Below are 25,334 nucleotides of genomic sequence, written 5' to 3' on the forward strand. Positions count from 1 at the left end.
ATGGAGTCTGCGCACTCCAAGAGCACCGAAGAATGTCTAGCCTATTTTGGGGTGCACGAAGGCACGGGCCTCAACCTTGACCAAGTCAAACGACACCTGGAGAAATACGGCCCCAACGGTGAGCGTCTGGGGGGGTGGACTGGGCTAAAACGATCCACCGGAGAATGAGGGTGGGGGGGGGAGAAACGAACTGAGATCTGGAGGATAGGATGCTTTGGCTCTGAGAGGGAACAGAGGAGCACGAGAAGGAAAAACCAAGGGCCAGAGGGAGAACAGGAGGGTCCTTAACTCTAACGGGGCTTGCCGGCTGATCCTGGAGAAGACCGTCTTCCTTGGTGACCATAATATATTCATGAGGGGGCGGTGTAGGGAAGAAAATGCTGAACCTTGAGTGAATTCTCCTTCTTTCTCTTTTTATTTCCTTGTGCAGAGCTCCCTGCAGAGGAAGGTAAGTGAATATCGTGGGGAGATCTCCCCCACCACCCTCCCGGGCCCAAAAGAGAACCTTTCTGTCTTCCTTCCTCATTTCTCTCTGCCCCATTCCCCTGACTCTTCAGGTGAGGCCCCCTCCTCCAAGAAATAGGAGTATTGAGGTGGGGGTGAGGGAGAGCTTTCAACGGCTGCCTTCTTTACAAAACTGACCTGTTTTTGCCTGGCGGTTCCCTTTGCCCGCTTGTCCTTCTCTTCCCAGAGAGAACCCTAACACCCCCTCTTTCTCTCTCCCTCCTTCCTTGGTTAGATCTGAGCTCCCCGCCCCAGCTCTGCGCCGAGCTCGGTGACCGAGGGCTCCAAAGCTGAATTCCAAATCTTAGAGCCCTAGAGTCACAAACCATCGATCCCCGGCCCTGCTCTGTCCTTCCTCCCTTCCCTCCCGTGTCTCTCCACGGCAACTCCGTCCTCCCCGAGAGCTGATGTCAATCCCTGGGGTATTGCCCTCTCCTTTTAGGCAAGTCCCTATGGGAGCTGGTGGTGGAGCAGTTTGAAGACCTTTTGGTGCGCATCCTCCTGCTGGCTGCCTGCATCTCCTTTGTAAGTGCCTTATAACTGGACGTGGGTGGCTGGGTCAGCGGGGTAGAGGGGTTTTCGGGGGGAACTGGAACCTTATGGGGCATCGCTGAACCGAGAAGTCAGGTACTTGGGTTAGGAAAGTGAAAGGGAGAGGAAGAGGCCTGGTGTCCTGAGGGAATAGCAAGTAATCTGGGGAGGAGCTTGAAATTGGGATTTTGGTGGGATTTGGGTTATTGTCAGGGGGGGGCAGGAGGCTAAGAGAACTGGGGAACAATAGAGAAAAGGGATCATAAGCTACAGGAACTGTTTGTGGGGAGGAAATGTAAAAAATGCAGGCGTAGATGAAATCTTGGTGTAAAACCGAGAATTCCCAGTAGCAATCGTCTTGCCCCTTTAAGAGGCCGGCGTGACCAGTGCCTGAGACTTTCCTCAGCGGAGGACGAGGTTGCACCTCCCTCCTTTAAGGTCTCAGTCTCCACACAGGTGGCCTCTCCCCTTCCTCCAGGTGTTCCTCTGAGCGCTGAGAAAATCCTCAGAATCCATTCCAGTCTTAGCCTGGACCGGACAGGGCGACTTTCCCGCCCCTTAAAGCGCTCCGAAAGCGTGGGCTCAGCCCTGTCAGGACAAGAGAACTACGACTCCCAGCATCCTCTGAGCCTCAGCTCCCCTCCCTTCCTGTCCTCCGCTCACCCGAGCGCCTAGTGATGATCGGTGAAGGCCTCAGCCCGGCCTCTGCTCGCCGATTGGTCAGCGGGCGGAGCGGGAAAACCCTGCCGGCCGTCAGACCGGTGTCAGGGCCCTCCTGCGCCTCCCCGGCCTTCGCACTCCTCTAGCCGCCTCTTCCCCCAAGTCTCACCTCGTTCTTCATGAAGTGAAGCGCAGGACCCTTTCCCCCCGCTTTCTCCCCTCTTTGCCGAAACACTCCCGGAAGATCCTCCTCCGTCTCCGTTTCCCTCCGCTTGCCCAAACATCCCGACCCCAGCGAGCCCCTTCCCAAGGAGTCCACCCACCCTCTCTTTCCCTACCTCAATCTCCCCTAAAGAGTCCAATCACCTTTCTCACGGAGAGGCCCTTCAGCATCCTTTTCTCTCCCCCGACACCCCTCATCTTGAAGTCGGGTCCCTTTATGGGGCTCCTCTAATTTTCCCCGAGCCCGCCCACGGAAGGTCTCAAACGGTCTCCTTCATCCACAGATCCTCTTTTCTCACAAGCCTCTCCGGTTTCTCCGGCAACCGGAATTCCTCATGATCTGTTCCCAGTCCGTCCGCAGTTCCTCTTCACCTTCTACTTCCTCCGCTCCCCCTCAGCCCCAGCCATGTCAGCAGACCACCTCATTCCCCAGTGAGAGCTCCTCCACCATCTTGAGATTTACCTCTCCGATCCCCTCACGTGGGTTTCCCTTCCCAGTCTCCCCACTTCCCTTTCTTCCTTGGATTGGTGGGCCCTTTCGCCCTCTCCGTTTGTGTCTTGACATTTGCCTTTTAACTGAAGGGGGGTGGTGAAACAGCTGAGGAGGGCATGGGTGTGCATGAAGACTTGTAACTCTATCTCCCCACTGCTCCCTTATGAAATCGGAGCCCCCCTCTTGGTCGTGGGGGAGGGTGCGGAGTGTAGGATTGGGTTGATGTCTAGACCATGGTGTGTACATGAGGATTTTGCAAGGGGGAGAGAGCTCAGGAGTGGGGGAGAATGCTTATGAGTGAATGGAGGAAGATATCCAGTGGGGGCCTGAGAGTCAGAAGGACCTGGGTTCTAGTCCCACCTCCGCCACTGTCCGCTGTGTGACCTTGGGCAAGTCGCTTCACTTCTCTGTCCCTCAGTTACCTCATCTGTAAAATGGGAAGTAGGACAGTGAGCCCTATGTAGGACGGGGACTGTGTCCAACCCAATTACCTTGGATCGACCCCATCACTTAGTACAGTGCTCTGCACGTAGTGAGCGCTCAATAAATGCGGTTGAATGAATACAGTGCCTGGCATGTAGTAAGCGCTGAACAAATTCCACAGTTGTTGTTGTTATTGTTGCTTAGGGGTTTATGTGTGTGACCAATCCAAACATACAAGAGGCTGTACGTGTATGAGAATTCCCAAGTGTTCTGTGAGTTTGTGGGTGCCGTTGTGTATCTTCTAAGTGCCTGTGTGTTTGTGTGTGTGTGTGTGTGTGTGTGTGTGTGTGTGCATGGGAAAGCAAGAGTTTTCCCAAGTATGTGTGTCCCTGTGTCCCCACAGAATGCAGATTGGTACACGCCAGGCTAATTTCTGATGGTTTCTCTCCCTTAAACTCTGTCCCTCCACAGTTCTGGAAAAAACCCCATGCTTCCCCTATATGGGGGCAGGTAGATCATTTATATTTGGCCCCCTTTTCTCACCTGCGTGTATCTCCCTTTTTAAGGTGCTGGCCTGGTTTGAAGAAGGTGAGGAGACCATCACAGCCTTTGTTGAGCCTTTTGTCATCCTCCTCATCCTCATCGCCAATGCCATTGTTGGGGTCTGGCAGGTCAGGTTCACCCGCTTCGGTACCCTGTGCTTCTCTCACCTGGTTTCTATTCTCCGCTCTTCCCCTCTTCTCCTCACCCTTCTTCACAAACCCTGCCTCTGGGTCTCCCTTCGTCCCCCTCCTTCCTGAGGCTTTGCCAATCCCTACTCCCACTCTCCTATTTAACCTATCCACTCTCGATACTAATATTCTTACGTTTCTTATTTTCTACACCTTCCATATCATCCTTTCCTTTCCTTTCCTTTCCTTTCCTTTCCTTTCCTTTCCTTTCCTTTCCTTTCCTTTCCTTTCCTTTCCTTGCCTTGCCTTGCCTTGCCTTGCCTTGCCTTGCCTTGCCTTGCCTTGCCTTGCCTTGCCTTGCCTTGCCTTGCCTTGCCTTACTTTACCTTACCTTACCTTACCTTTCTTTACCTCTCCTTACCTTTCCTTACCTTACCTTACCTTTTCCTGAGCTTGTACTCAACTCTCCTCTCTGCTGTGCTCCCGAGGCACCCCTATCATCTCTATCCTAATAATTCCTAACTGGAGACCTCTCTGCACCCCTTCAACTTTCCCTACTATTTTAAGTGTACCTGCATCCAGCGCTTAGAACAGTGCTTGGCACATAGTAAGCGCTTACCAGATGCCATCATTATTACTATCTCCTTCTCTCCATTCCTCACTTTCCAAAGGCCCTCCCAAACCTCAGCCAACTCTCCTTTCCCTGTAGACTAGAGGCCCCTACTGACTCCCTCTCTCATTCCAAGCCCCTGCTGACCTCCCCCTCTGCCTCTCCAACCCCAAGGAGCGGAATGCAGAGAACGCCATTGAGGCCCTGAAGGAGTACGAGCCCGAGATGGGCAAGGTGTATCGGGCTGACCGCAAATCCGTCCAGCGCATCAAGGCCCGTGACATTGTTCCCGGTGACATAGTGGAAGTGGCTGGTGAGTCTTGGGGATAACCCGTGGCAGGGGGAGGACACGCGACCTGGGAAGAGGAGGGTGGAAGAGAAGAGAGGGAGGTCGCGAGAGGAGAAGGAAGAGGTGGGTTCGGGGTACCCGCGCGGGACTCTGCGTATGAGGGAGAGGGAGGCATAGGGTGGAGGGGGGAAAAGCTGAGGGGAATTGAGGTAGGTGTGGGTGAGTTGAGAGGAGCCCTGGGGAGGGCATTGCTTCTCTCTCCTTGGCTCCTGAGGAGGTCACTCCAGGGCATCTTCAGTTGCCTTCTCATCTCTGTCCCCCCCTCTTCTCCTCTAATGGTTTCCCCCTTTATAGAGTCTCACCAAGAACAGCCAGTCCTGTCCCTATGCCTGAAAGGAGAGCCTCTTTCTTTCCCTCCCCTGACCAGCACTGGCTAGCGACAGGTGTACCCAGCCTCCTGCCAATGGCCCCCGTCTCTTCCACCCCCGACCTCCTCCCTTCTCCTCCCCGCTCCCACCCCCGCCCCCCAAGCTTCGTCAGCTATAAATCTTGACCTCCCAGTGCCCTTGAGGCGTCTCGGAGGGGAAGGAGCGTGGGTGGGAGGGAGGCGGGTAGCCGAGAGAGCAAGCCCCCAAGCCATGTATGGGAAACTTGGGGCTCCGGGGAGGGAGCACGGGACCTGCCTGGGTCTGCTCTGGGTGGGGGGAGGAGAGCGCAAGGAGGGCCCCGCCTCCCAGAGACCCAGGGACACTTAATGCCTTGCCCGGGAGTGGGGTGGGGGCCAACCGGCTAAGATTACGGGGATTCTGTCCCCTTCAGCGGTTTTTCTATTTGCCCGGCTGGGTTTCCCTCCATCTGAGCGGCCTCCAGAATGGGGACAGGGCATCGTGTTCGGATTCTCCCCACACCGGGGGTACGGTGGGACGTGGGAAGGCAGGAGGGGGGCGGTTGCTCCTGGCTTTTGGGCCCCTCCAGCCATGACGGTGGTGCAAGTGGGTTTGGAAACGGGACCGTGGATGTCTATAAATACCTCTCCGCCGTGGGGAGTGAGGACCACCATCCACCGACCCCTTTCTTCCCTTGCCTCCAAGGGCCGGCGGGCCTTTATTTTCCCCTAAGGTTCTCAGGAAATGAAGCTGGGTGTTGGAGATGTATCCCTCTTCCTGTCCCGCCCTCCCACCTCCAGGGTGTGTGGTTGGTTGTAGGGGGAGGCCCTGGGGAAATCCTTCCATCCCTAGGAAGGTCCTCTGGGAACAGAAGGCTTCCGGGTGAAGGTGCTCAGCCTGCCTGACCCTGTTGCTCAGTCCCGCACCCTGTTTCTTCTATGTCTTTCCGGATCCCGAGTCTTCCCCCGGCGGACATGTTCATGCCTGCTTTTTGCTTTTCCTCCCTCCCGATTTCTCCCACTCCTTATTTCCCCAATTCTCCGTTCTGGTCCTCACGTCCCCATCTCTGGATCATGCACCCATATTCCCACTGCATGTCTCTCCTTCTCTCCCGTTTCTTCCTTTTCCTCTCTCTTACCCATTTCCACAATTTTCCCTGTGTCCACTCCTCTTTTTTCCTGCTTCTCTCTCTCTCTCTCTCTCTCTCTCTCTCTCTCTCTCTCATTTCTCACTCTTTCCTCTCTTGCTTACCCTGTTTTTCCTCTCTCACTTTCTGCATTTCTTCAGCTTGCTCACTCACACTTCTCTCTTCTCCTTCTCCCTAACTCCTTTCCCCCTTCCATGTCCAGGGCTCAATACCCCTTGTTTTCCCTCTTTACCATATTTCTCCTGGTACTTGCACCCCATTTCCCCACTCCATCTGATGGGCTATTCCTAGCACTGTCTGGCTTTCACTATTCCCCGCTTCCTCTCATGCTGTCCCATTCCTTCTCCTTTCTCTCCACTCCTCCCTGGCCAACAGTCTCTCTTCCTCATTCCATTTTCCCTTCCGGCTCTTGGCCACCCTCTGAATCTCTATTCCCATGTCTCCCTGACCCCCCTTAGCCTTGTTTGTACCTTGGCTTGCCCTTTTCCCTCTAGCTTTCTCCAGCTGGGTCTCCATCCAGACCTCCATCTGGGTTTTCATGCGGATCTCTTGTGTCCTTGCCAAATTTTTGGCTTGGGTGGCGCAAAGTGGAGGCAATGACCCCTCACTATCTGGTCTCTCTCTTTCCGAATTCTCTCCGCAGTTGGAGACAAAGTCCCCGCCGACATCCGCATCCTGTCTATCAAGTCCACCACTCTCCGGGTTGACCAGTCCATCCTCACAGGTCCAAGGGGGTGGGGGAGGGTGACGTTGCCGAGTGGGAGGGAGGAAGGGAAGAGGTGTGTGGGGAGGCACTAGAAGGACAAGACTCAGTCACTGACCTAGGGGATGAGTCCAATAAGCAAAAAGCAAAAGGCTGGGAGTTCACAGAGTTGTACGTATCTAAACGAACTACTTTTCTGGTTGGGTTGTCGGCGTACCTTTAGGGTTTGGTTTGACAGCCCAGGAAGTTCCGGGTGATCCCCAAATTCCCTTATCTCAAAAGCTTTGAGGATCCTAGATCAGTCCTGTCCTTCCCAGGGTCAGCAAGGATTTTGGGTCACTACCCTGGAGGCCCTTGACTGGATCCAACACCTGGATCCACTGGTGTCCTTAGGACAAGGGGCCAGTTTAGGTCCCTTTGAGTTGGCCCAATCTCGGCCTGAATCCGACTTGGACCATCCTCAGTAACGGAGCAATCGTGACGGCTTTCCCGCTGACCGGTCGGGATGGCCTTTGGTTTGCCGTGTGACCGGTCCACTTGTCTGTTTTTGAGGGATAATTAAGTGGCCTGTCGGGGGTGACGGAAGGAGTCTCAGCCAGAGACTTTTGGGCCCCAACCTGTGCATAGGAATTGATTGCAGTGGTAATGGTTTGGGAGGTGGCAGGCGTCCTCTCTCTCCCCCCGCCAGTTGTGTTCCTACTGGAGCTCAGAGGGTCACGAGCAAGTAGGTGGGCAGAGGTGCCACCCAGGGAGAAGGGCAGACAGTTTTTGCACGCAGGACCTGCTGACACTCATGTACTGAAAGGGTCGGCCAGGCGGGATGGCACGGCCGTGGGTCCCCCCATGTCCCCCAGAATGCACAGAAAGGAGAGAAGCGAGCCATGCCACTACCCTCTCACAGAGGCTCTGCAGGTGGATAAGGAGGGCCAGAGTCCGCGGAACCTGGCCACTCAGTCCGTGCCCTACTTTGCTCCTCCTGTAGACTGTAAGCTCCTCACTTAGACTGTAAGCTCCTTGTGGGTAGGGGACGTGCCTACCATCCTTTGTTGTCTTGCACTCTCCCAAGCGCTTAGTACAGTGCTCTGCACAGAGTAAGCGCTCAGTAAATGCCATTGATCAATCGGTTGATTCTCCTCACCCTGCGCAATAGGGATAGTTCAGGAGAAAACTGGTCAGTCTTTCTCTTCCTACAACTCCTTTCCACCTCCCAGCCGGGCTAGGAGGAGCAGAGTTTCCTAGTCGTTAGAGCGTGGGCCTGGGAGTCAGTTAGGACCTGAGTTCTAATCACTTCACATCTCTGCGCCTCAGTTACCTCATCTGTAAAATAGGTATTAAGATTGTGAGCTCCATGTGGGATGTGGACTGTTGTCCAGCCTGATCAGCTGGTATCTGTCGCAGCGCTTAGAACGGTGCCTGTCACCTAAGTAAATGCTTGACAAATACCAGAAAAGAAAAGACCACCCAGGAAGACTCTAAGGCAGATGTAGTCACAGAGAGGAATGCGGCCGGGGCTATTGTGTTGGGATTGGTGGGATATCAGTGGGCCTTGGGGATAACAGGGGGGTGGACCTGGTTGCCGAAGGAGGGGTGATGGAATAGGGTGATGGGATGTAGGGGACGTGGTATACTCGGGACAAGAATGGAATTCCTTATGCCCTTTTCCCACTTCTGCGCAGGTGAGTCTGTCTCGGTCATCAAACACACGGATCCCGTCCCCGACCCCCGAGCTGTCAATCAGGACAAGAAGAACATGCTCTTCTCGGTGAGCCACCTGGGAACGGTTGTACTCTAGGGGCAAAGGCAGGCCGGGCCCCCTCCCCGCCCCGAACCCTCCTCCTCTTCCTCCTATGGGGTCATCCTGGGCTCCTGGGACCCTGCTCCTCATGAAGGCACCCACTCCGATTAGGAGGGAAGAGGAGGAGGAATCTCAATGGTCTCACCTTTCTCTCTCCCGGTTTTCCCGCCTGCGACTCCCAGGGCACCAACATCGCCGCCGGGAAGGCCATCGGCATCGTGGCCACCACAGGGGTCAGCACGGAGATCGGGAAGATCCGGGACCAGATGGCGGCAACGGAGCAGGAGAAGACGCCGCTCCAGCAGAAGCTGGACGAGTTTGGGGAACAGCTGTCCAAGGTCATCTCCCTGATTTGCGTGGCCGTCTGGCTCATCAACATCGGCCATTTTAATGACCCCGTTCACGGTGGCTCCTGGTTCCGTGGCGCCATCTACTACTTCAAGATCGCCGTGGCCTTGGCAGTGGCGGCCATCCCTGAAGGTGAGGGTTCACGCTGTCCCTTCCTGCCCTCCCCGCCCCCGTCTCGGCTTCGTTCATCATGCTGCCCTAGGCCTTCCCGTCTTTGTCTGTCTCGTCCTCGCTCTGACCATCCACACGTCCTCCTTAAGGAGAATAATAATGATAGTGGCACTCGTTAAATGCTTATCATATCCCAAGCCCTGTACTAAGTGCTGGGGTAGATTGAGGATCAACAGGTTGGACCCACTCCCTGCCCCAATTCCTTTTCGCTTCTCCATTTGTCCCTGCGTCTGCCTCTAACGTAGTAATCATTCTAATGTCCCTGTGTCTGTGGTATTCGTTAAGTGGTTACGTTGTGCCGAACGCTGTACTGAGCGCAGGGGTAGGTACAAGATAAACAGGTCCCACATGAGACCGCTCCCAGTCTAAGTAGGAGGGAGAACAGGCATAGAATCCCCATTTTGAAAATAAGAGAACCGAGATCCAGAGAAGTAAAGTGAGTTGCTCAGGGTCACACAGCAGACAAGTGACGGAGAGGGAATAGAACCCAGGCCATATGACTCCCGCGTGTCCATGCTTTTTCCACTCAGGCCATGCTGCGTCACCCCTGTCTGTTGTTACTGTGGCCTTTGAGCCCAGTGGTCAACCGGCCTTTCTATAGGACGCCAAGGTGTAGCTCCCTCGGATAGCATGACCCACGCAGTCTCACGAAGTTCCCCCTCTCCTGGGGTGTAGAGAGGCCCTTCTCCGACGGGCCCCGGTCACCTTGGGATTTCTGCTTCTCCTCTTCCAGGGCTGCCTGCTGTCATCACCACCTGCCTGGCTCTGGGCACCCGCCGGATGGCCAAGAAGAACGCGATCGTGAGAAGCCTTCCGTCCGTGGAGACGCTGGGCTGCACTTCCGTCATCTGTTCGGACAAGACCGGCACCCTCACCACCAACCAGATGTCGGTCTGCAAGGTCAGAAAACTGTTTGTCCGGCTGGGGGAAGGAGGCCGGGGGTCCGGGGGTGGTACGCTCCTCGTTCCCGACTCTTCAGGGCGTTTGGTTCCGGCTCTCAGCAGCTGTCGGGAAGCAGGGCTGCGCAGGCTGTGCCGCCGGCAGCTAGCTGAGAAGGGCTCGCCCTCCAGCTTTCGACTCCGGAGCCCTGAAAGAGGGGGCTTTCTTCTTCGGGCCTAGTCAAGTGGCTCGTGGCTCCCAAGGAGGACTATTCTCTCGTTGAACCGGGAAGAGGGATTGCAGGAGAATGACTTTTATTTAGCTCCTACCAGGCTGGAACTTTATTCTAGTTGCTGCACTTTAGTCCTGGCAATTCACTTTCCTCTGACTCCTTCAGCTGAGTTAACCTGACCCTGGGGGATGTCAATCCAACGATCATATTTATTGAGTGTTTAGTGGCTGTAAGGGGAAGGGGGAGATCCCTAATAGTCATATTGATGAGGATGATGGAAGGTATGAAATGCTGACTCTTTACAAGGCGCTAGGGCCGATAGAGGATAATCAGGTCGGACGCAGTCCCTGTCCTACACCGGGCTCGCTACTGAAGACGGAGAGAGAGCCGATAGTGAATCTCCATTTGACAGCTGAGGAAACTGAGGTCCAGAGCGTTTAAGAAACTTCCCCAAGGTTACATAGCAGCACCTGGTGGAGCTGGGAGTGGAACCCAGGTCTTCTGGTAACCAGGTCCGTGCTCTTTCCACTAGGCCATCCTGCCTCGTTGAGGGCCTGCGCAGGCAGCTAGCTGGAAGGCAGCCTTCCTGGTGAAGGTTGTTTCAGTCAGCGGTTGTCCATTTCTTCCAAGGCCCTATTGAAGGATAGCGACCTGCGTCCCACCTTCCTTTTCCTTTTCTTCCATCCCATTTCTTTTCCCCTCCCTCATCCATCTCCCCATCTGTTTTTCCTCCTTCAGATGTTTGTCATCGATAGAGTGGATGGGGATGTCTGCTCCCTGAACGAGTTCTCCATCAGCGGCTCCACATATGCTCCCGAGGGAGACGTGTAAGTGGTCCGTCAATTATGCAGCCAATCAATCCATCAGTGGTATCGAGCGCTTACTGTGGTCAGAGCACTCTAATAACTGCTTGGGAGAGTACAGTACATTAGAGTTGATAGATACAATTCCTGCCCACAAGAAGTTTACAGTCTAGAGGGGGAGACAGATAGGGAAGAAAAAGTACCGATGGGGGAATGGCAGAGTAGAGGGATACGTACAGAAGTGCTGTGGGCCCGGGGGGCTTTTCCAGCGTCTCCTTGGTGTCAAGCACTGTGCTAAGTGTATGGGCAGGTGCAAGATAATCCAATGTGATCCTGTCTCTGCCCTACATGGGGCTCCCAGTCGAAGAGGGAGGACAGGTATCTTCTCCCTAATTTACAGATGAGGAAACTGAGGCGCTGAGAGGTTGTGATTTTCCTAGCAGACCAAGCTGGGATTCGCACCCGGGTCTCCTGACCCCCAGGCCTTAGGGGGTCTTTCCATTAGGCCACACTGCACCCCTCTGCTCCCTTTCCCCGCAGGCCCTGCCTCTTCTCCTCCGGCCTCTCCCAGGGGCTCACCAGTCGGTTACAAACTCTCCACCACCTACCCTCTTTATGTTCATAAATTTGTTCTCTCCATAAACTTGCCCCTCTCTCTCCCACTTGTTCTTTCAGTCTTTTCCTTGGTCTCTTCTCCTTTCCTGTTTCTCTCTGACCATCTGCTCACCTCTTTTCTCCTCCCTGCCTCTCCCTCCTCCCTGTCCCATTCCCTGCCTCTCCCTTTCTTTTTCTTCTCTTCTTTCTCCCTCCCTCCCCGGCCCCACCACAGCATGAGGAACGATAAGCCGATCCGTGCCGGTCAGTACGATGGCCTGGTTGAGCTGGCCACCATCTGCGCCCTCTGCAACGACTCCTCCCTGGACTTCAACGAGGTGAGGCTCCCTCGGGGACGTGGATACCTTCTCCGCCCCTCCTCCGAGGGAGACGGTGCCCCACCGACATCAAGTCTTACCCACCTTCAGCAACCGTGGGAAACCGGTGAATCGGGAGAGGCTCAATCCCTCCCCGGGGACGGCTTCCGCCACGGTCACTGCCTCCTCCCCTTCCCGCTGCGATCTGAGGAGAGGGACAACCTGGAAAGTGTCAAGGGGTGGAGAACGGGCTCTCACCCATTTTCTCCTTTTTCTCTCCCCTGACCAGTCCAAGGGTGTATACGAGAAGGTCGGGGAGGCCACCGAGACAGCGCTCACCACCCTGGTGGAGAAGATGAACGTGTTCAATACCGAAGTGAGGAACCTGTCCAAGGTGGAGAGGGCCAACGCCTGCAACTCTGTGAGTCTGGGAGACCCTCCTCCTGCCTGCCGCTACCCACCCCTTCCCCAGCCTCCCGGGATCCGGAGAGCCCCTCCCAGCCCTACAGCATTTATGTACAGATCTGTAATTTATTTATATTCATGTCTGTCTCCCCGCCGCCCCCCTAACTGTAAGCTCGTTGTGAGCGGGGAATGTGTCTGTTCATTATTGTATTGTACTCTCCCTAGCGCTTAGTACGGTGCTCTGCACACAGTAAGGGCTCAATAAATTCGATTGAACTGAATGAAACGGAAAATGCCCATCCGTCCGCCTGCTTGGCCGGACACTCTAGAAGAGCCACTTCGTCCCTCTCCCTGCCTCCCAGATCCAGCGAGGGTTCCTCTACTGTGGGGAAGGAGATTTCACACCCTCCCTGGCTCACCTATTCCCTTAGGAATCTCTGCCCCTTCCAAAGTCCTTTAAGGAATCCAACTTCCATACCCTACGTTGCAGTTTAACTGCCCTCGATGGAGTGAAAGAACACCTGGTCGCTATTGTCTGTATAATCAATCATTCATTCATTCATTAGTATTTATTGAGCACTTACCGGGTGCAGAGCACTGTATTAAATGCTCGGAAGTATAGTGGAGTTAGCTGACCTGATCCCTGCCCTCAAGAAACTTACAGTCTATTTGGAGATGGTAGTTGGGAACACTCAAGTAAGAGGTCGCAGTGGAGTTTGAAGATACGTACTAAGTGCTGTGTGACTAGGGATGAGGGGAATAAAATAATAATAATGATAACAATAATAATAACGATAACAGTACTTGTTAAGCACTTACAATGTGCCAATCACTGTTCTGAGCCCTGGAGCAGGTACAAGTTAATCGGGTTGGACACAGTCCCTGTCCCACATGGGGCTCACAGTTTTAATCTCTTTTTACAGATGAGGTAACTGAGGCCCAGAGAAAAGAAGTGACTCACCCCAAATCACACAGTAGACATGTGGCTGAGCCAGAATTAGAACCCAGGTCCTGCTAACCCCCAGACCCGTGCTCTACTGTGCTAAGCGCTTGGGAGAGTACAGTATAACAGTTGGTAGATGCGGTTCCTGCCCATTGATTGACTGACCATTAAACTATATAATTTCTACTCCCATCAACTCCCATAACATTTATTCATGAATCCTACTTTTTAAACCTTCTCTGGATCATCACCGTTCCCTAAAACTCTCAGAGCTGGGAGCCTCAACCCATTTTAAGGTTGAGTAATAAGGGTATGGCCAGTGCTGAGTAGAGAGGGAAAAGATCTTGCCGTTCCTTCCTGTTGTTTCCCGGTCAGACACCCGACATTCTCACCGTCAGAGTTTTGAATTTGCACTCTACTGCTGGCCCCTGCTCTCCATCTCCATCTGTTGTGGCCCTTCCTTCTTACCATGGGACTCCTGGTCTACGCAGTGTCTTTTTGATCCTGCTCTTCCGATGCCCCATCGCCAATCCTGTCCCTACCCACCCTTCCATCCCCCCCTTAACTCTCTGACCTTTGGGACGGGGAGGAGGGAGGAGGCTCGCTGCTGGTCCAAGCCAGGTATAGATGCACAACACTTTTGGCTCATTCGGTGTCAGTCGGTCTCTCTTCCCCCTCGTTTCCATCTTTCTCATGGCTTTAACGTCCCTTCCGTCCGTGACTTAGTGGAAAGAACGCGGGTCTGGGAGTCAGGGGACCCAGGTCCTAATCCCCAGCTTCACCACTTATCTGCCGTGTGACCTCGGACATGTCACTTCACTTCTCTGGACCTCAGTTTCCTCATCTTTAAAATGGGGATTATTACCTGTTCTCCCTCCTCCTTAGATTGTGAGTCCCGTGTGGGGCGGGGTCTGTGTCTGACTTGATTATCTTGTAACTATCCCAGTGCTGGGCAGATAGTAAAGGCTTAACGAATGCCACAATTATTATTATTAATTATTATTCATGATCCCGTGAAATTTCTCTTCATTTCCACCTTCCAGCTCTGTCCTAAGTCTTGAGCTCTCCCACCAGGTCTCCCACCCTTCCGTGTCTCATGGCCCGTCTCCTTCCCGTCCCCGCCTCCCTTGTCTCTCAGGTGATCCGCCAGCTGATGAAGAAGGAGTTCACCCTGGAGTTCTCCCGGGACAGGAAATCCATGTCGGTCTACTGCTCTCCAGCCAAGTCTTCCCGGGCGGCCGTAGGCAACAAGATGTTTGTGAAGGTCAGGGGTCGGAGCTGGGTGTTTTACCCCCTCTTTTTCCACCACCCCTCCACCTACCCCAGCGACCCCCCTGAGGGTGCCCTCGGGATCGGAGGACCCTCGTCCCCCCATTTATCTCTCTCTCTGTTCTCCAGGGGGCCCCCGAGGGCGTCATTGACCGGTGCAACTACGTGCGGGTGGGCACCACCCGGGTGCCGCTGACCGGGCCCGTGAAGGAGAAGATCTTGGCCGTGATCAAGGAGTGGGGCACGGGCCGCGACACCCTGCGCTGCCTGGCCTTGGCCACCCGAGACAGCCCGCCCAAGCGGGAGGACATGTTCCTGGATGACTCCGCCAAGTTCATGGAGTACGAGGTGAGGTGGTGAGGGGCATCTCACCGGCTGCTGTCGCTGCCCTCCCCGCACCCAGGGTTATTCCCTGAGGGCCCGGGAGCCTGGAGTGAGGGAGAATCCTGTGCTTCTTTACACTGCCCCCATCGCCCCGGTCCTTTCCCAGTCCTCTTACCCTGCTGACTCCCTCTGCCCGTCCCCTTCCAACCAATCATCTAAGAGCCGAAAGGAGGCCAGGCCTGGCTTGCTCTGCCCTGCTCTGTTCTGCTCTAGCGTGGCTCAGTGGAAAGAGCATGGGCTTTGGAGTCAGAAGTCATGAGTTCGAATCCCAGCTCTGCCACTTGTCAGCTGCTTTCTTGTCTGCTTTCAATTCTCAGATAGGGCTGAAGTTCAGTGAGTTGAACTTTTCTCTTTTTTCAAGAAACCGCTCCCCTTCGACCTAATCTTTCTCTTCCTCGTCCCTTCCTGAACACCTGACACATTCACTCTTAGCTGGTCATCGTTTCTCTCTTTCTCTCCCTCTCTCTCCCCCTCCAGTACACACCTTTTCCTTCCCCTTCAGCCCCACAACACTTATGCACATATCCATATCTTATTTTATTGTCCGTCTCCCCCTCTAGACTGTAAGCTCCTTTCATTCAATAGTATTCACTGAACACTTACTATGTGCAGAGCACTGTACTAAGCGCTTGGAATGTACAAATCGGCAACAGATAGAGACAGTCCCTGCCCATTGATGGGCTAACAGTCTAATCGTGGGAGACGGACGGACAAAAATGATAGCAATAAATAGAATCACGGGGATGTACATCTCATTAACAAAATAAATAGGGTAATAAAAATATATAGAAATGAGTGGACGAGCACAGTGCTGAGGGGAGGGGAAGGGAGAGGGGGAGGAGCAGAGGGAAAAGGGGGGAAAAGGGGGCTTAGCTGAGGGGAGGTGAAGGGGGTGGTATAGAGGCAGCAGAGGGAGCAGAGGGAAAAGGGGAAGCTCAGTCTGGGAAGGCCTCCTGGAGGAGGTGAGCTCTCAGTAGGGCTTTGAAGAGGGGAGGAGAATTAGTTTGGCGGAGGTGAGGAGGGAGGGCATTCCAGGAGAGCGGGAGGACGTGGCCCAGGAGTCACCTGCGGGATAGGCGAGAACGGGGGACGGTGAGGAGGTGGGCAGCAAGGAGCTCCTTGTGGGCAGGGGACACGTCTACCAACTCCGTTGTACTCTTCCAACTACTTAGTAAAGCGCTCAAGCAATACCGTTGTTTGGTTGATTGACCGATCGATTGCAATGTCTCTCATCTTCTTTTCTGACCACAACTCTCCTCCTTATCCCTCTGACCCCGACCCGTCTTGTGTTCCCTCCCCGTTCCTCTCCGCCCCCAGACGGACCTGACATTTGTCGGGGTGGTGGGCATGCTGGACCCCCCCAGGAAGGAGGTCATGGGCTCCATCCAGCTGTGCCGGGACGCCGGGATCCGGGTCATCATGATCACCGGGGACAACAAGGGCACGGCCATCGCCATTTGCCGGCGCATCGGCATCTTCGGGGAGAACGAGGAGGTGACGGGCAAGGCCTACACCGGCCGAGAGTTCGACGACCTGCCCCTCGGGGAGCAGCGGGACGCCTGCCGTCGCGCCTGCTGCTTTGCCCGGGTGGAGCCCTCTCACAAGTCCAAGATCGTCGAGTTCCTGCAATCCTTCGATGAGATCACCGCTATGGTGAGGAGGGAGGGCGGCGGGTGGGGCGGAGGGGGGAAGTGGGACAGGAATGGCGGCCAGGGTTGGGGCGGAGGGGTGACGCGAAGGCGGGGAGCCGGGAGTCCGGGGAGAGGTGGGGCTGAGGGGAGGAAAGAGTCCCTAACACTCTTTGAGAAGAATTGGGGAATCTGGGGTCCAGGAAAGGCTAGGGATGTGAGACAAAGGGGAGGAGGGGTCTGAGACGAGAGAGAAGCAGCACGTCCTAGACAGAAGCAGCGTGGTTAGTGGGAAGAGCCCTGGGCGTGAGAGACCTGAGTTCTAATCCCGGCTCTGCCACTAGTCTGCTGCGTGACCTTGAGCAAGCCACTTCACTGCTCTGTTGCCTCAGTTATCTGTAAAATGGGGATTAAGATTGTGAACCCCATGTGGGACAGGGACCGTGTCCAACCCGATCATCTTGCATCTACCTTAACAGTACAGTGCCTTCTCAAGCACTCGGTACAGCACTCTGCACAAAGTAAACGCTCAATAAATATGATTGAATGAGTGCGATTCAGGGGACTGGAGCGGGGACGAGGGTGGCCCGGAGGAGGTCAGGTGGGGAGAAAGGAGGTGAGATTGGAGAATGGACCTGCACGTGAGGAAGCTGTTCCAAACTTGTGGGAAGTGGGAAGGGAGGGAGCCGTGAGGAGCCGATTAGACTGGCCCGCCCCCGCCCCCGGGGTCCTGATGTCCCTCCCTTCCTCGCTCTGCAGACGGGCGATGGGGTGAACGACGCCCCCGCCCTGAAGAAAGCAGAAATCGGCATCGCCATGGGCTCCGGCACGGCCGTGGCCAAGACGGCGTCGGAGATGGTGCTGGCCGATGACAACTTCTCCACCATCGTGTCAGCCGTGGAGGAGGGCCGGGCCATCTACAACAACATGAAGCAGTTCATCCGCTACCTCATCTCCTCCAACGTTGGCGAGGTGGTCTGGTGAGGCTCGCCGCGGGGCGGGGCCTGGAGGCAGAGGGGCAGAGGCCGAGGGAAGGAGGGAACCACCGCGGACGGGTTCGACGGGCCTCCCGGGCGAAGCCGCGGGGTAATCGATCGATCAGTCGGACTTGACCTAGTGGCTAAAGCCCAGGCCTGGGAGTCAGAAGGACCTGGGTTCTAATCCTAGCTCTGCCACTTGTCTGCTGGGGGCCCTCGGGCAAGTCACTTCACTTCTCCGTGCCTCATTTACCTCATCTGGTAAGGTGCAGATCGAGACAGTGGGACTGGGACTGCATCCAACTCAATAGCGTAGCGCCTGGTACATAGTAAGCGCTTAACAAATACCATTTATTGAGCACTTACCGTGTGCAGAGCACTGTACTGAGTGCTTGGGAGAGTTAGTAGACATGTTCCCTGCCCACAAAGAGTTTACAGTCTAGAGTACTCCTGAGGAGCAGGGTGGCCTAGTGGGAAGAGCCCGGGCCTTGGAATCAGTGGAGCTGGGTTTGAAACCTGGCTCCGCCGCTTGCCTGCCCTGTGAGCTTGGGGAAGTCACTTTACTTCTCTGGGGCTCGGTTTCCTCATCTGCCAATGATGATGGTATTTGTTAAGCGCTGACGATGTGCAAAGCACTGTTCTAAGCGCTGGGGGGATACAAGGTGATCAGGTTGTCCCCCGTGGGGCTCTCAGCCTTCATCCCCATGATGAGGGAACCGAGGCCCAGAGAAGTGAAGTGACTGGCCCCAACTCACACAGCTGACAAGCGGCGGAGCCGGGATTAGAACCCACAACCTCTGACTCCCGAGCCCGGGCTCTTTCCACTGAGCCACGATCCAGGGCCGGTTTAGACCGCGAGTCCCCCGTCGGACGGGGACCGGGTCCAACCCGATGATCTCGATTCTCCCCCAGCGCTTAGGAGGGTGCTAAACAAATGCCACGATGTGTTGTTGTTGCTGTTGTTGTTGTGGTTATTAAGGGGCCGTGGCCACGGAGGGTGATGGACTTGTCTCTTCTCGCAGTATCTTCCTGACAGCTGCTCTGGGTCTGCCTGAGGCTCTGATCCCCGTGCAGCTGTTGTGGGTGAACCTGGTGACAGACGGGCTCCCCGCCACTGCCCTGGGCTTCAACCCTCCCGACCTGGACATCATGGACCGGCCTCCCCGCAGCCCCAAGGAGCCCCTCATCAGCGGCTGGCTCTTCTTCCGCTACATGGCCATCGGAGGTGAGGCCCCGGACGCCCCCCCCCCCCCGCAATCCCTCCCCCCTTCATCCCTCCCAAATGTCTCCGCTCTCCCGGTGACCCGATTGCAACTTTTCCCGGGGAGCGGGACGCTGTGCCCCTCACCTGCCGAGCTCCTGCCGCTCGCCCCCGGTCCGGGGAGGGCCTGCCCTTGCCTTTGAGCCAGTTTCTCCCTGAGTGCGTTGCCGGGCCCCCCCTCCCCGCTTGCTTCTCCCTTTCCCAAACCACCCTGGGCAGCTTCCACCTCTCCCTTCCCCTTTCTCTCTCCACAGGTTACGTGGGCGCAGCCACCGTGGGGGCCGCCGCTTGGTGGTTCCTGTACGCAGACGACGGGCCCCACGTGAATTACAGCCAGCTGGTGAGAGGGATGGCACAGAGCAGTTGACCTCCCCTCCCCCCGCCCCTCATCCCACCTCCGGGGTGACGCCAGAGAGTTGGGCAGGATGGAGGAGGGCTCGCTCGGGCGGGGAGAGGGAGATTCTGCCGCGGAGGGCAAGAGGCAGCTGTCCGGGCTGGGGTTGGCCAGGAGAGGAGTTCTCAGAGGGGGAGACGGCCCCTCTCGCCAGTCCTCCAGGAATCAGCCTCTTGTGCTCCTCCTCCCCGCCACAGACCCACTTCATGCAGTGCTCAGAGGAGAACCCGGACTTCGAGGGTCTGGACTGTGAGGTCTTCGAGGCACCCGAGCCAATGACCATGGCCTTGTCCGTACTGGTCACCATAGAAATGTGCAATGCCCTCAACAGGTGAGGCCCCTCCCTCAGCTGCCCCCGACCCTTTTCGCCGCCACCACCGTCCCCCTTCCATCTTCCATCTCCCCTCCCTTCTTTCCCATTTCGACTTCCTGCCTCTCCCGACCCCCCGTTATCTTTCACCATCCTCCCGGGGCCCTTCCCTTGGTCTCCGCATCTCTTCTTCCGTCCCTCTCCTGGGCAGATTATTCACCCGCCCCATCCACCCCCTCCCCTTCCCCCATCCTGTTCCCTCTGCAGCCTGTCAGAGAACCAGTCCCTGCTGCGGATGCCCCCCTGGGTGAACATCTGGCTTGTCGGCTCCATCTGCCTCTCCATGTCCCTCCACTTCCTCATCCTCTACGTTGACCCTCTGCCGGTGAGCGCGGCCCCCCCCCAATCAAAGCCCCTCCCTTTCCGGACGGGGATCGCGTCGACCGATTCTCCCGAGCGCTCGGTGCGGTGGTCTGCACCCAATAAGCGCCCGATGGATGCCGCTGATGGGCGGACTGACCGAGGCCCCTCATGGCGCACAGTCGAGGCTCGGGGAGACGGCATGGGTCAGGGCTGGGGCGACGACTTGGCAGCGTGAAGGGAAGGGCAGTGGAACCAAAGGAACAGCTTGAAGCAGCGGCATGACCTAGCGGTTAGAGAGCAAGGGTTTGGGAGTCAAAGGACCCGGGATCTAATCCCCGCTCTGCCAGTTGCTTCCCGTGTGACCTTGGACAAGTCATTCCCTGTGCCTCACTCTTCCCGTTCCCCCTCCTGCTTAGACCGTGAGCCCCATGTGGGACAGGGACCGTGTCCAACCTAATTGACTCGTATCTACCCCAGTGCTTAGAACTGTATTCTACACGTAGTAGGCAATTAAATACCATTAAAAAAAAACCACCCCTGGGATTGGGTTGGGAATCCAACTGGAGTTTAAATTGGGGAATGATAGACGCTCTCCCCTTCCATCACAGATGATCTTTAAGCTGCGAGCGCTGGATGTTACCAAATGGCTGATGGTCCTGAAGATCTCAGTTCCAGTTATTTTCCTGGATGAGCTCCTCAAATTTGTCGCCCGGAACTACTTGGAAGGTAAGAGACCCGACCCCACTTCCCCTGGACTGTTGGCGCCCCCAGCTCCCCGCGCGGCCTCCTCTGCGCCCCAGCCGCTCCCCATGGGGGGCCTCCTCTGCGCCCCCCAGTCGCTCCCTGCGCGGCCTCCTCTGCGCCCCCAGCCTCTCCCCGTGAGGCCTCCTCTGCACCCCAGCCTCTCCCCATGGGGCCTCTTCTGTGGCCCCCCCAGCCATTCCCCATGAGGCCTCCTCTACACCCCAGCCGCTCCCCATGGGGGGGCCTCCTCTGCGCCCCCAGCCACTCCCCATGAGACCTCTTCCGCACCCCCATCCCTTCCCCATATGGCCTCCTCTGCGCCCCCAGCCGCTCCCCACGCGGCCTCCTCCGCGTCCCAGCCGCTCCCCATGGGGGGGGCCCTCCTCTGCACCCCCTCCCCTCCCCATGAGGCCTCCTCTGCACCTCCATCCCGTCCCCACATGGCCTCTGTCCCCCAGCCGCTCCCCACAGGGCCCTCCTCTGCACCCCCACCCCCTCCCCACATGGTCTCCTCGGCGCCCCAGCTGCTCCCCCTTCTGTACCCCCAGCCGCTCCCCATGGGAGGCCTCCTCTGCACCCCCAGCCGCTCTTTCCCCTCCAACTTCCCAGGTGGAAAGATTCCTCCCGGCCCTGGGGGAGAGGCGTTTTAGTGAGGGAACAAGGAGACCCCCCTCGTCCCTTCTGCCCCAATCCCATCTGTATGTGTATCTGTCCCCCTCTTTCTCTCCCACCTTCGACTTCTGTCCCTTCCGACTCAGCCTCTCATCTGTCTATAACTGTGATCTTCTTTCTGTCCTCTCTGGTTGTAGGGTAACCTGTTTCCCCCTCCTCCAACTCCTTGAATCCGTGTCACAGGTATCACCGCCCTGTCTCCTCCCTTCCCCTGCCGCTGCGCCCTGCCTGCCGGCCCTCCTCTCCCCCTTTCCTTCCCTGCCCCCCTCTGCGCTCGCTCGCTGCCTCAGACTGGATCCTGACAGCTGAAAAGTCAGGAAGGGAGTGGTGATGATGATGATGCCAGTCGGCGGGGGTTTCCCTCAACTACTCCCGGGGGTCCGGGGTTCTCCTTGGTCATCCCAGCTCCACAGTCCCCCCACTCCCGGCCTTCCCCCAAGGGGACGACCCCACGAAGCTTGGGACACGGTCCTTGTCTGTGGGTTTGCATGGGGTGTAGAGGGGGGTGCCGAGGAGGGGCCACGGGGCAGAGGTACTTGGAGATGAGGTTTCGGAGGGCTGCCCTCGGGCCCTCCCACCAGGTGAGTTTTTATCCCCTTCACTACAAGTTGGCACCAGGACCCAATGCCACGTTGGAAGGGGTCAGGCTCCACGCGCTGGCGGGGTGGGGTGGCTGCTTTCCCCCATCCTACTCTCCGTCTCCTCAACTCTTTCCCCTCTCGTTTTAGATCCGGAAGATGAACGAAGGAAGTAATCCACCCTCTGCCCCGAGATTTCCCTCTCCCGCTCCCTGGCCCCTGGGTAGAGCGATGCAACAACTTCACTCTGATCTGTGGCACGGCTTTCCCACCTCCCCTCATCCCCAGTCCCTCCACGTCTCCCTTTGCTCACACAGGACTCGCCCTCCCCCACTGCCCCCTTTTTTCTCTTTATAACCCTCCCCCCTTCCTGCCGTTTCTTCCTCCCCCTCTTGGGGAGGCCCCTCTTCTCCACCCTTCGTCATTCCCTGGGGTTGCAGGGACAAAGTGACTGTCTGAGCTGCTTATTTATTGAAATTAAAGGAGAGAACACGCCAGCCTGGGCTCTTGTAGCTGCGAGAAGCAATGGGGTCCGATCCCCGCCCACTTGGGCGACGCAACCGTGTCCGCCTGACATTGACGGGTCCTTCGGGGGCACGGGGGGGACCGGGCCCCTTGGATGTGCCAGGCGCCCGTCTCACACGTGAGCCCTGCAACCGTTTCTCACGGGTCTTCTCTGCTCTCTCTCAGCCTTCCTGCTCCTCGAGGAGAGGCAGAGGTTAAGGGACCCAGGGGTGCCCAAGACATCCTCGAGGGGAAGAGAATCCTGGGGGGCTGGGAGTGATTAGTGTCAGTTTGGTCTTTGTGTGTGTATGCGCGCAGGTGCAGAGCGGGTCCCTAGAAGTCAGCAGTGGGTGAGGGGTGGGGGCAGCAGGGCCCTGAACCTTTGGCTACTTGGAGGCAGTGAAGGGGCAATCGTGGCCCAACCCTCCTGCTGTCATCCCTGAGAGCCCCGATTACGCCCGGGAAGGCAGGGGCGGTGGGGACGAGGAAGCGGCCACCCCGAGTTGAGTCGGACCCAGCGGGAGGGGACAGAGCCCTCCCTGAGGGGTGAAGGGAGGAGGGGGAGGGAGCGGGGTCCCGTTTAGCGCCTGTTCCCTTAACACCCCTAAAGCCCAGCTGCCGCAGTGGGCACCGGGCCGCGGTTAGGTCACCACGAGGCCAAGGGGGAGGAAAGGACGGTGGGTCGTCCCGTCTTCCGGGGTCCTCAGGTCTCCTTGATGTCGCTGATGTCCCTGAGGGGCGTCTCATCCACGATGCTCCGCACCTGCTCCAGGCTTTCTGCCTGGCGGATCCTCTCCAGGCGCACCTGTGTGTGTGTTTGTGCGTGTGTTGGAGGTGGTGGGTGGGGGGAAGGGAGAAAGAGAGAAGCCCTCAGCCCGAGCAGGACCCCCAACACCACTCCCACTTCACTTGCACCCCCAGTCTTACTCGTAAAGACTGAGGAAAGCCCCCCCCGCCACCTCTGCAGAGGGGGGCATTTTTTGGTACACGTCCCCCCGGACTCCCTCCCATCCTTGGGGTCAAACCCCCTTCCTCTCTCCCCCCATTCCCTTAGGGCCGCACCTGCAAGGCCTGGGACAACCTCACAAAATCTCGCTGCACTTGCTCGCTCGTCTCCAGTTCTACCTGCAGCCATTGCACCTTTCCCCTTTGCTCTGAGAGGAAGCTCTGCAGCTGGGCCTGGGGAGGCGAAGGACAGGATAGGATCTGGGCGGGCAGAGGGGTAAAGTCTTCCCCATCCGCCCCGTCCGCAGACCTCAGAAAGCCAGGGTCGGCAAACCCCTTCCCGCACACTGGGAAGAAGGGCAGGTGAGACCCGCCTGGTTCTTCTGACCTTCTCTTTGGCCCAGTCCAGGGCCGGCGTCTGCTGCGGCTGGGGCCGGTCCCTCTGGGCCTCTTCTAGCTGCCGCTCCTCCGCCTTCAGAAGGGCGTGGACCACGGGGAGGGAACCATTTAGAATTTCCTAAAGCTCCTGCCCGGCCCCGGCACAATCCCATTCTGCCCTTCCTTCCCCGTGGTGGACTCACCTTCCTCTGCTCCTGCTGGATGCGCTCCATCTCCGTCCTCAGGCTGCACAGGGAAGCTAGCGGGTCAGGGACGGCGGTCAGAGCCAGAACCCTCCCTGCCGGCCTCCCCCACGATTCCCGCCTCTCCCGGCCTCAAGTCCCTGCGCACTCACCCTCCAGCACCTCTGCAGGGTTGTGGCGACGGGAAGGGCGTATGGGTGGCAGGGAGAAAGAGAGAGAGAGATGTTAATCTGTCTGTTCCCATGGACTCATCATCTGCACCCCCAACCCATCTTCCCTTCTACCCCATCGCCCACACTCCTCTCTCTCCCCGGGGCCCGGTCAACCCACTCAGCGGTCCGTCCCCCCGGCCCCCTCACGTGTCTCCTCCCGCTGGCCCCGCAGGGTTCCCTCCAGCCGGGCCCTCGCCGCCGTCTGCTCGTCCAGCGCCTCCCTAAGGTTCACAATCTCAATGCGCAGCCGCTCGGCCTCGTGCTCTTGGGCCCGCCGGCTGCCTCGCAGCTCCTGCTGTGCCTCCTTCAGCAGCCGCTGCAGTTCCTGGGGTGGGAGGCGGAGATGGGGGATCGGGGGCCCCCGCGGCTTGGCGTCGCCCTCCATCCCAAGTCTCCCCCCGCCCCTCCACACCAGACTCTGCAGCAGGAGACCGGCTACCGAGCACAGGGTTCCCCTGGGCCAGGACCGCGCCGCCCCCCGGTCTCCCCTACGCACCGGCACGGAGTTGGGCGGCGGCTCTTGGTCCTCCTGCTCCTGTCCCTGAGGCCCCAGGAGGGTAGGGCGTCCTCCCCGCAGGCCCTCGTTCTCCTCGTTCAGGCGCTTCACCTCATAGCACAGGCGCTTGTGGGAGGCGGCCAGTTCGGCCTGGGAGGGGGCAAGGGGAGGTTAGCTCCGGACGAGGCGGGTTCTCTCTCTGCTCCCCAAAGGTACAGCCTGCCAGATCGGAAGCTCCTTGAGGGCAGGGATCAGATCTAGTTACTCTATTGTGTTCTCCCAAATGCTAGTACAGTGCTCTCTGCACGCGAAGTGCTCAAAAAACGACGCATCAGCATCCGCACTCTTCTCTCCCAGCCGCCCCGCCTCACCAGCACTTTTTTCATTTAAACTTTTTATAGTATTTATTAAGCGCTTTCTACGGTGTCAAGCACCATACTAGGTGCCGGAGTACATCCAAGCTAATCGGGTTGGACGCAGTCCACGTCCCACACGGGCTTACAGTCTTTACCCCCCGCTTTACTGATGAGGCAACTGAGCCACACAGAGGCGAAGCCACTTGCCCAGGGTCACAACAGCAGACAAGTGGCGGAGCCGGGATTGGAACCCAGGTCCTTCTGACTCCCCAGCCCGTGTTCTTTCCACTAGGCCACAGAGCTTCTCAACTCCTCTTGGCCCTGAGCATCCCCACCAGCCTCTCTTCTTACTAGGATGGCATCTAAGGTGGCACCTTCCCAACTGCCCTAACGGCTCATCCGGCCTCGGGGACACGCATCCACCTGCCTCTATCGACGACGAGAGCCGGGGCCGAAACTTCTACCGGGCCTGGAGGTTCAGCCGCAGCGGGGCTCCGATGAGGGCGATGCCCCACCCCGCCCACCTTCTTGGAA

General features: G+C 57.3%; 2 protein-coding genes across 3 annotated transcripts in view; one reads left to right on the forward strand and one right to left on the reverse strand.

Moving 5' to 3' along the window:
* On the forward strand, positions 1-22,203 carry ATP2A1 (ATPase sarcoplasmic/endoplasmic reticulum Ca2+ transporting 1). Of its 2 annotated transcripts, XM_029057510.2 has the most exons (23): positions 1-118; positions 431-448; positions 947-1,029; positions 3,400-3,504; positions 4,289-4,427; positions 6,580-6,660; positions 8,316-8,401; positions 8,617-8,914; positions 9,687-9,853; positions 10,803-10,891; positions 11,697-11,799; positions 12,068-12,199; positions 14,265-14,390; positions 14,525-14,743; positions 16,097-16,432; positions 17,167-17,387; positions 18,407-18,609; positions 18,900-18,985; positions 19,237-19,370; positions 19,617-19,734; positions 20,321-20,438; positions 21,266-21,311; positions 21,857-22,203. In XM_029057510.2, exons 1-22 carry the CDS (start codon positions 1-3, stop codon positions 21,268-21,270), a joined length of 2,985 nt encoding a protein of 994 aa, XP_028913343.1. In that variant the 3' UTR covers positions 21,271-21,311; positions 21,857-22,203. The 2 variants fall into 2 exon arrangements, with proteins under 2 accessions (XP_028913343.1, XP_028913342.1); XM_029057509.2 differs by lacking the exon at positions 21,266-21,311.
* RABEP2 (rabaptin, RAB GTPase binding effector protein 2) overlaps positions 22,155-25,334 on the reverse strand; it is an 11,921-nt gene continuing 8,741 nt past the window's right edge. Inside the window, exons 8-14 of the mRNA XM_029057513.2 lie at positions 24,445-24,594; positions 24,096-24,273; positions 23,889-23,900; positions 23,737-23,792; positions 23,544-23,627; positions 23,273-23,389; positions 22,155-23,015 (exon numbers count right to left, since the gene is read on the reverse strand). Coding sequence (XP_028913346.1) covers positions 22,914-23,015; positions 23,273-23,389; positions 23,544-23,627; positions 23,737-23,792; positions 23,889-23,900; positions 24,096-24,273; positions 24,445-24,594 — 699 coding nt within the window. The 3' untranslated portion in view covers positions 22,155-22,913. The remainder of the gene's footprint in view (positions 23,016-23,272; positions 23,390-23,543; positions 23,628-23,736; positions 23,793-23,888; positions 23,901-24,095; positions 24,274-24,444; positions 24,595-25,334) is intronic.

Source organism: Ornithorhynchus anatinus, chromosome 2 (genome assembly GCF_004115215.2).
Source record: "Ornithorhynchus anatinus isolate Pmale09 chromosome 2, mOrnAna1.pri.v4, whole genome shotgun sequence".
In the NCBI taxonomy this organism is placed as follows: domain Eukaryota; kingdom Metazoa; phylum Chordata; class Mammalia; order Monotremata; family Ornithorhynchidae; genus Ornithorhynchus; species Ornithorhynchus anatinus.

Bases quoted from the DNA above. Each gene is read 5' to 3' on its own strand.
- ATP2A1 (XM_029057509.2), top strand. From the start codon at position 1: ATGGAGTCTGCGCACTCCAAGAGCACCGAAGAATGTCTAGCCTATTTT. The intron at 14,744-16,096 runs GTGAGGTGGTGA...CTCCGCCCCCAG, and splicing joins CCAAGTTCATGGAGTACGAG to ACGGACCTGACATTTGTCGG. The intron at 18,986-19,236 runs GTGAGAGGGATG...TCCCCGCCACAG, and splicing joins ACGTGAATTACAGCCAGCTG to ACCCACTTCATGCAGTGCTC.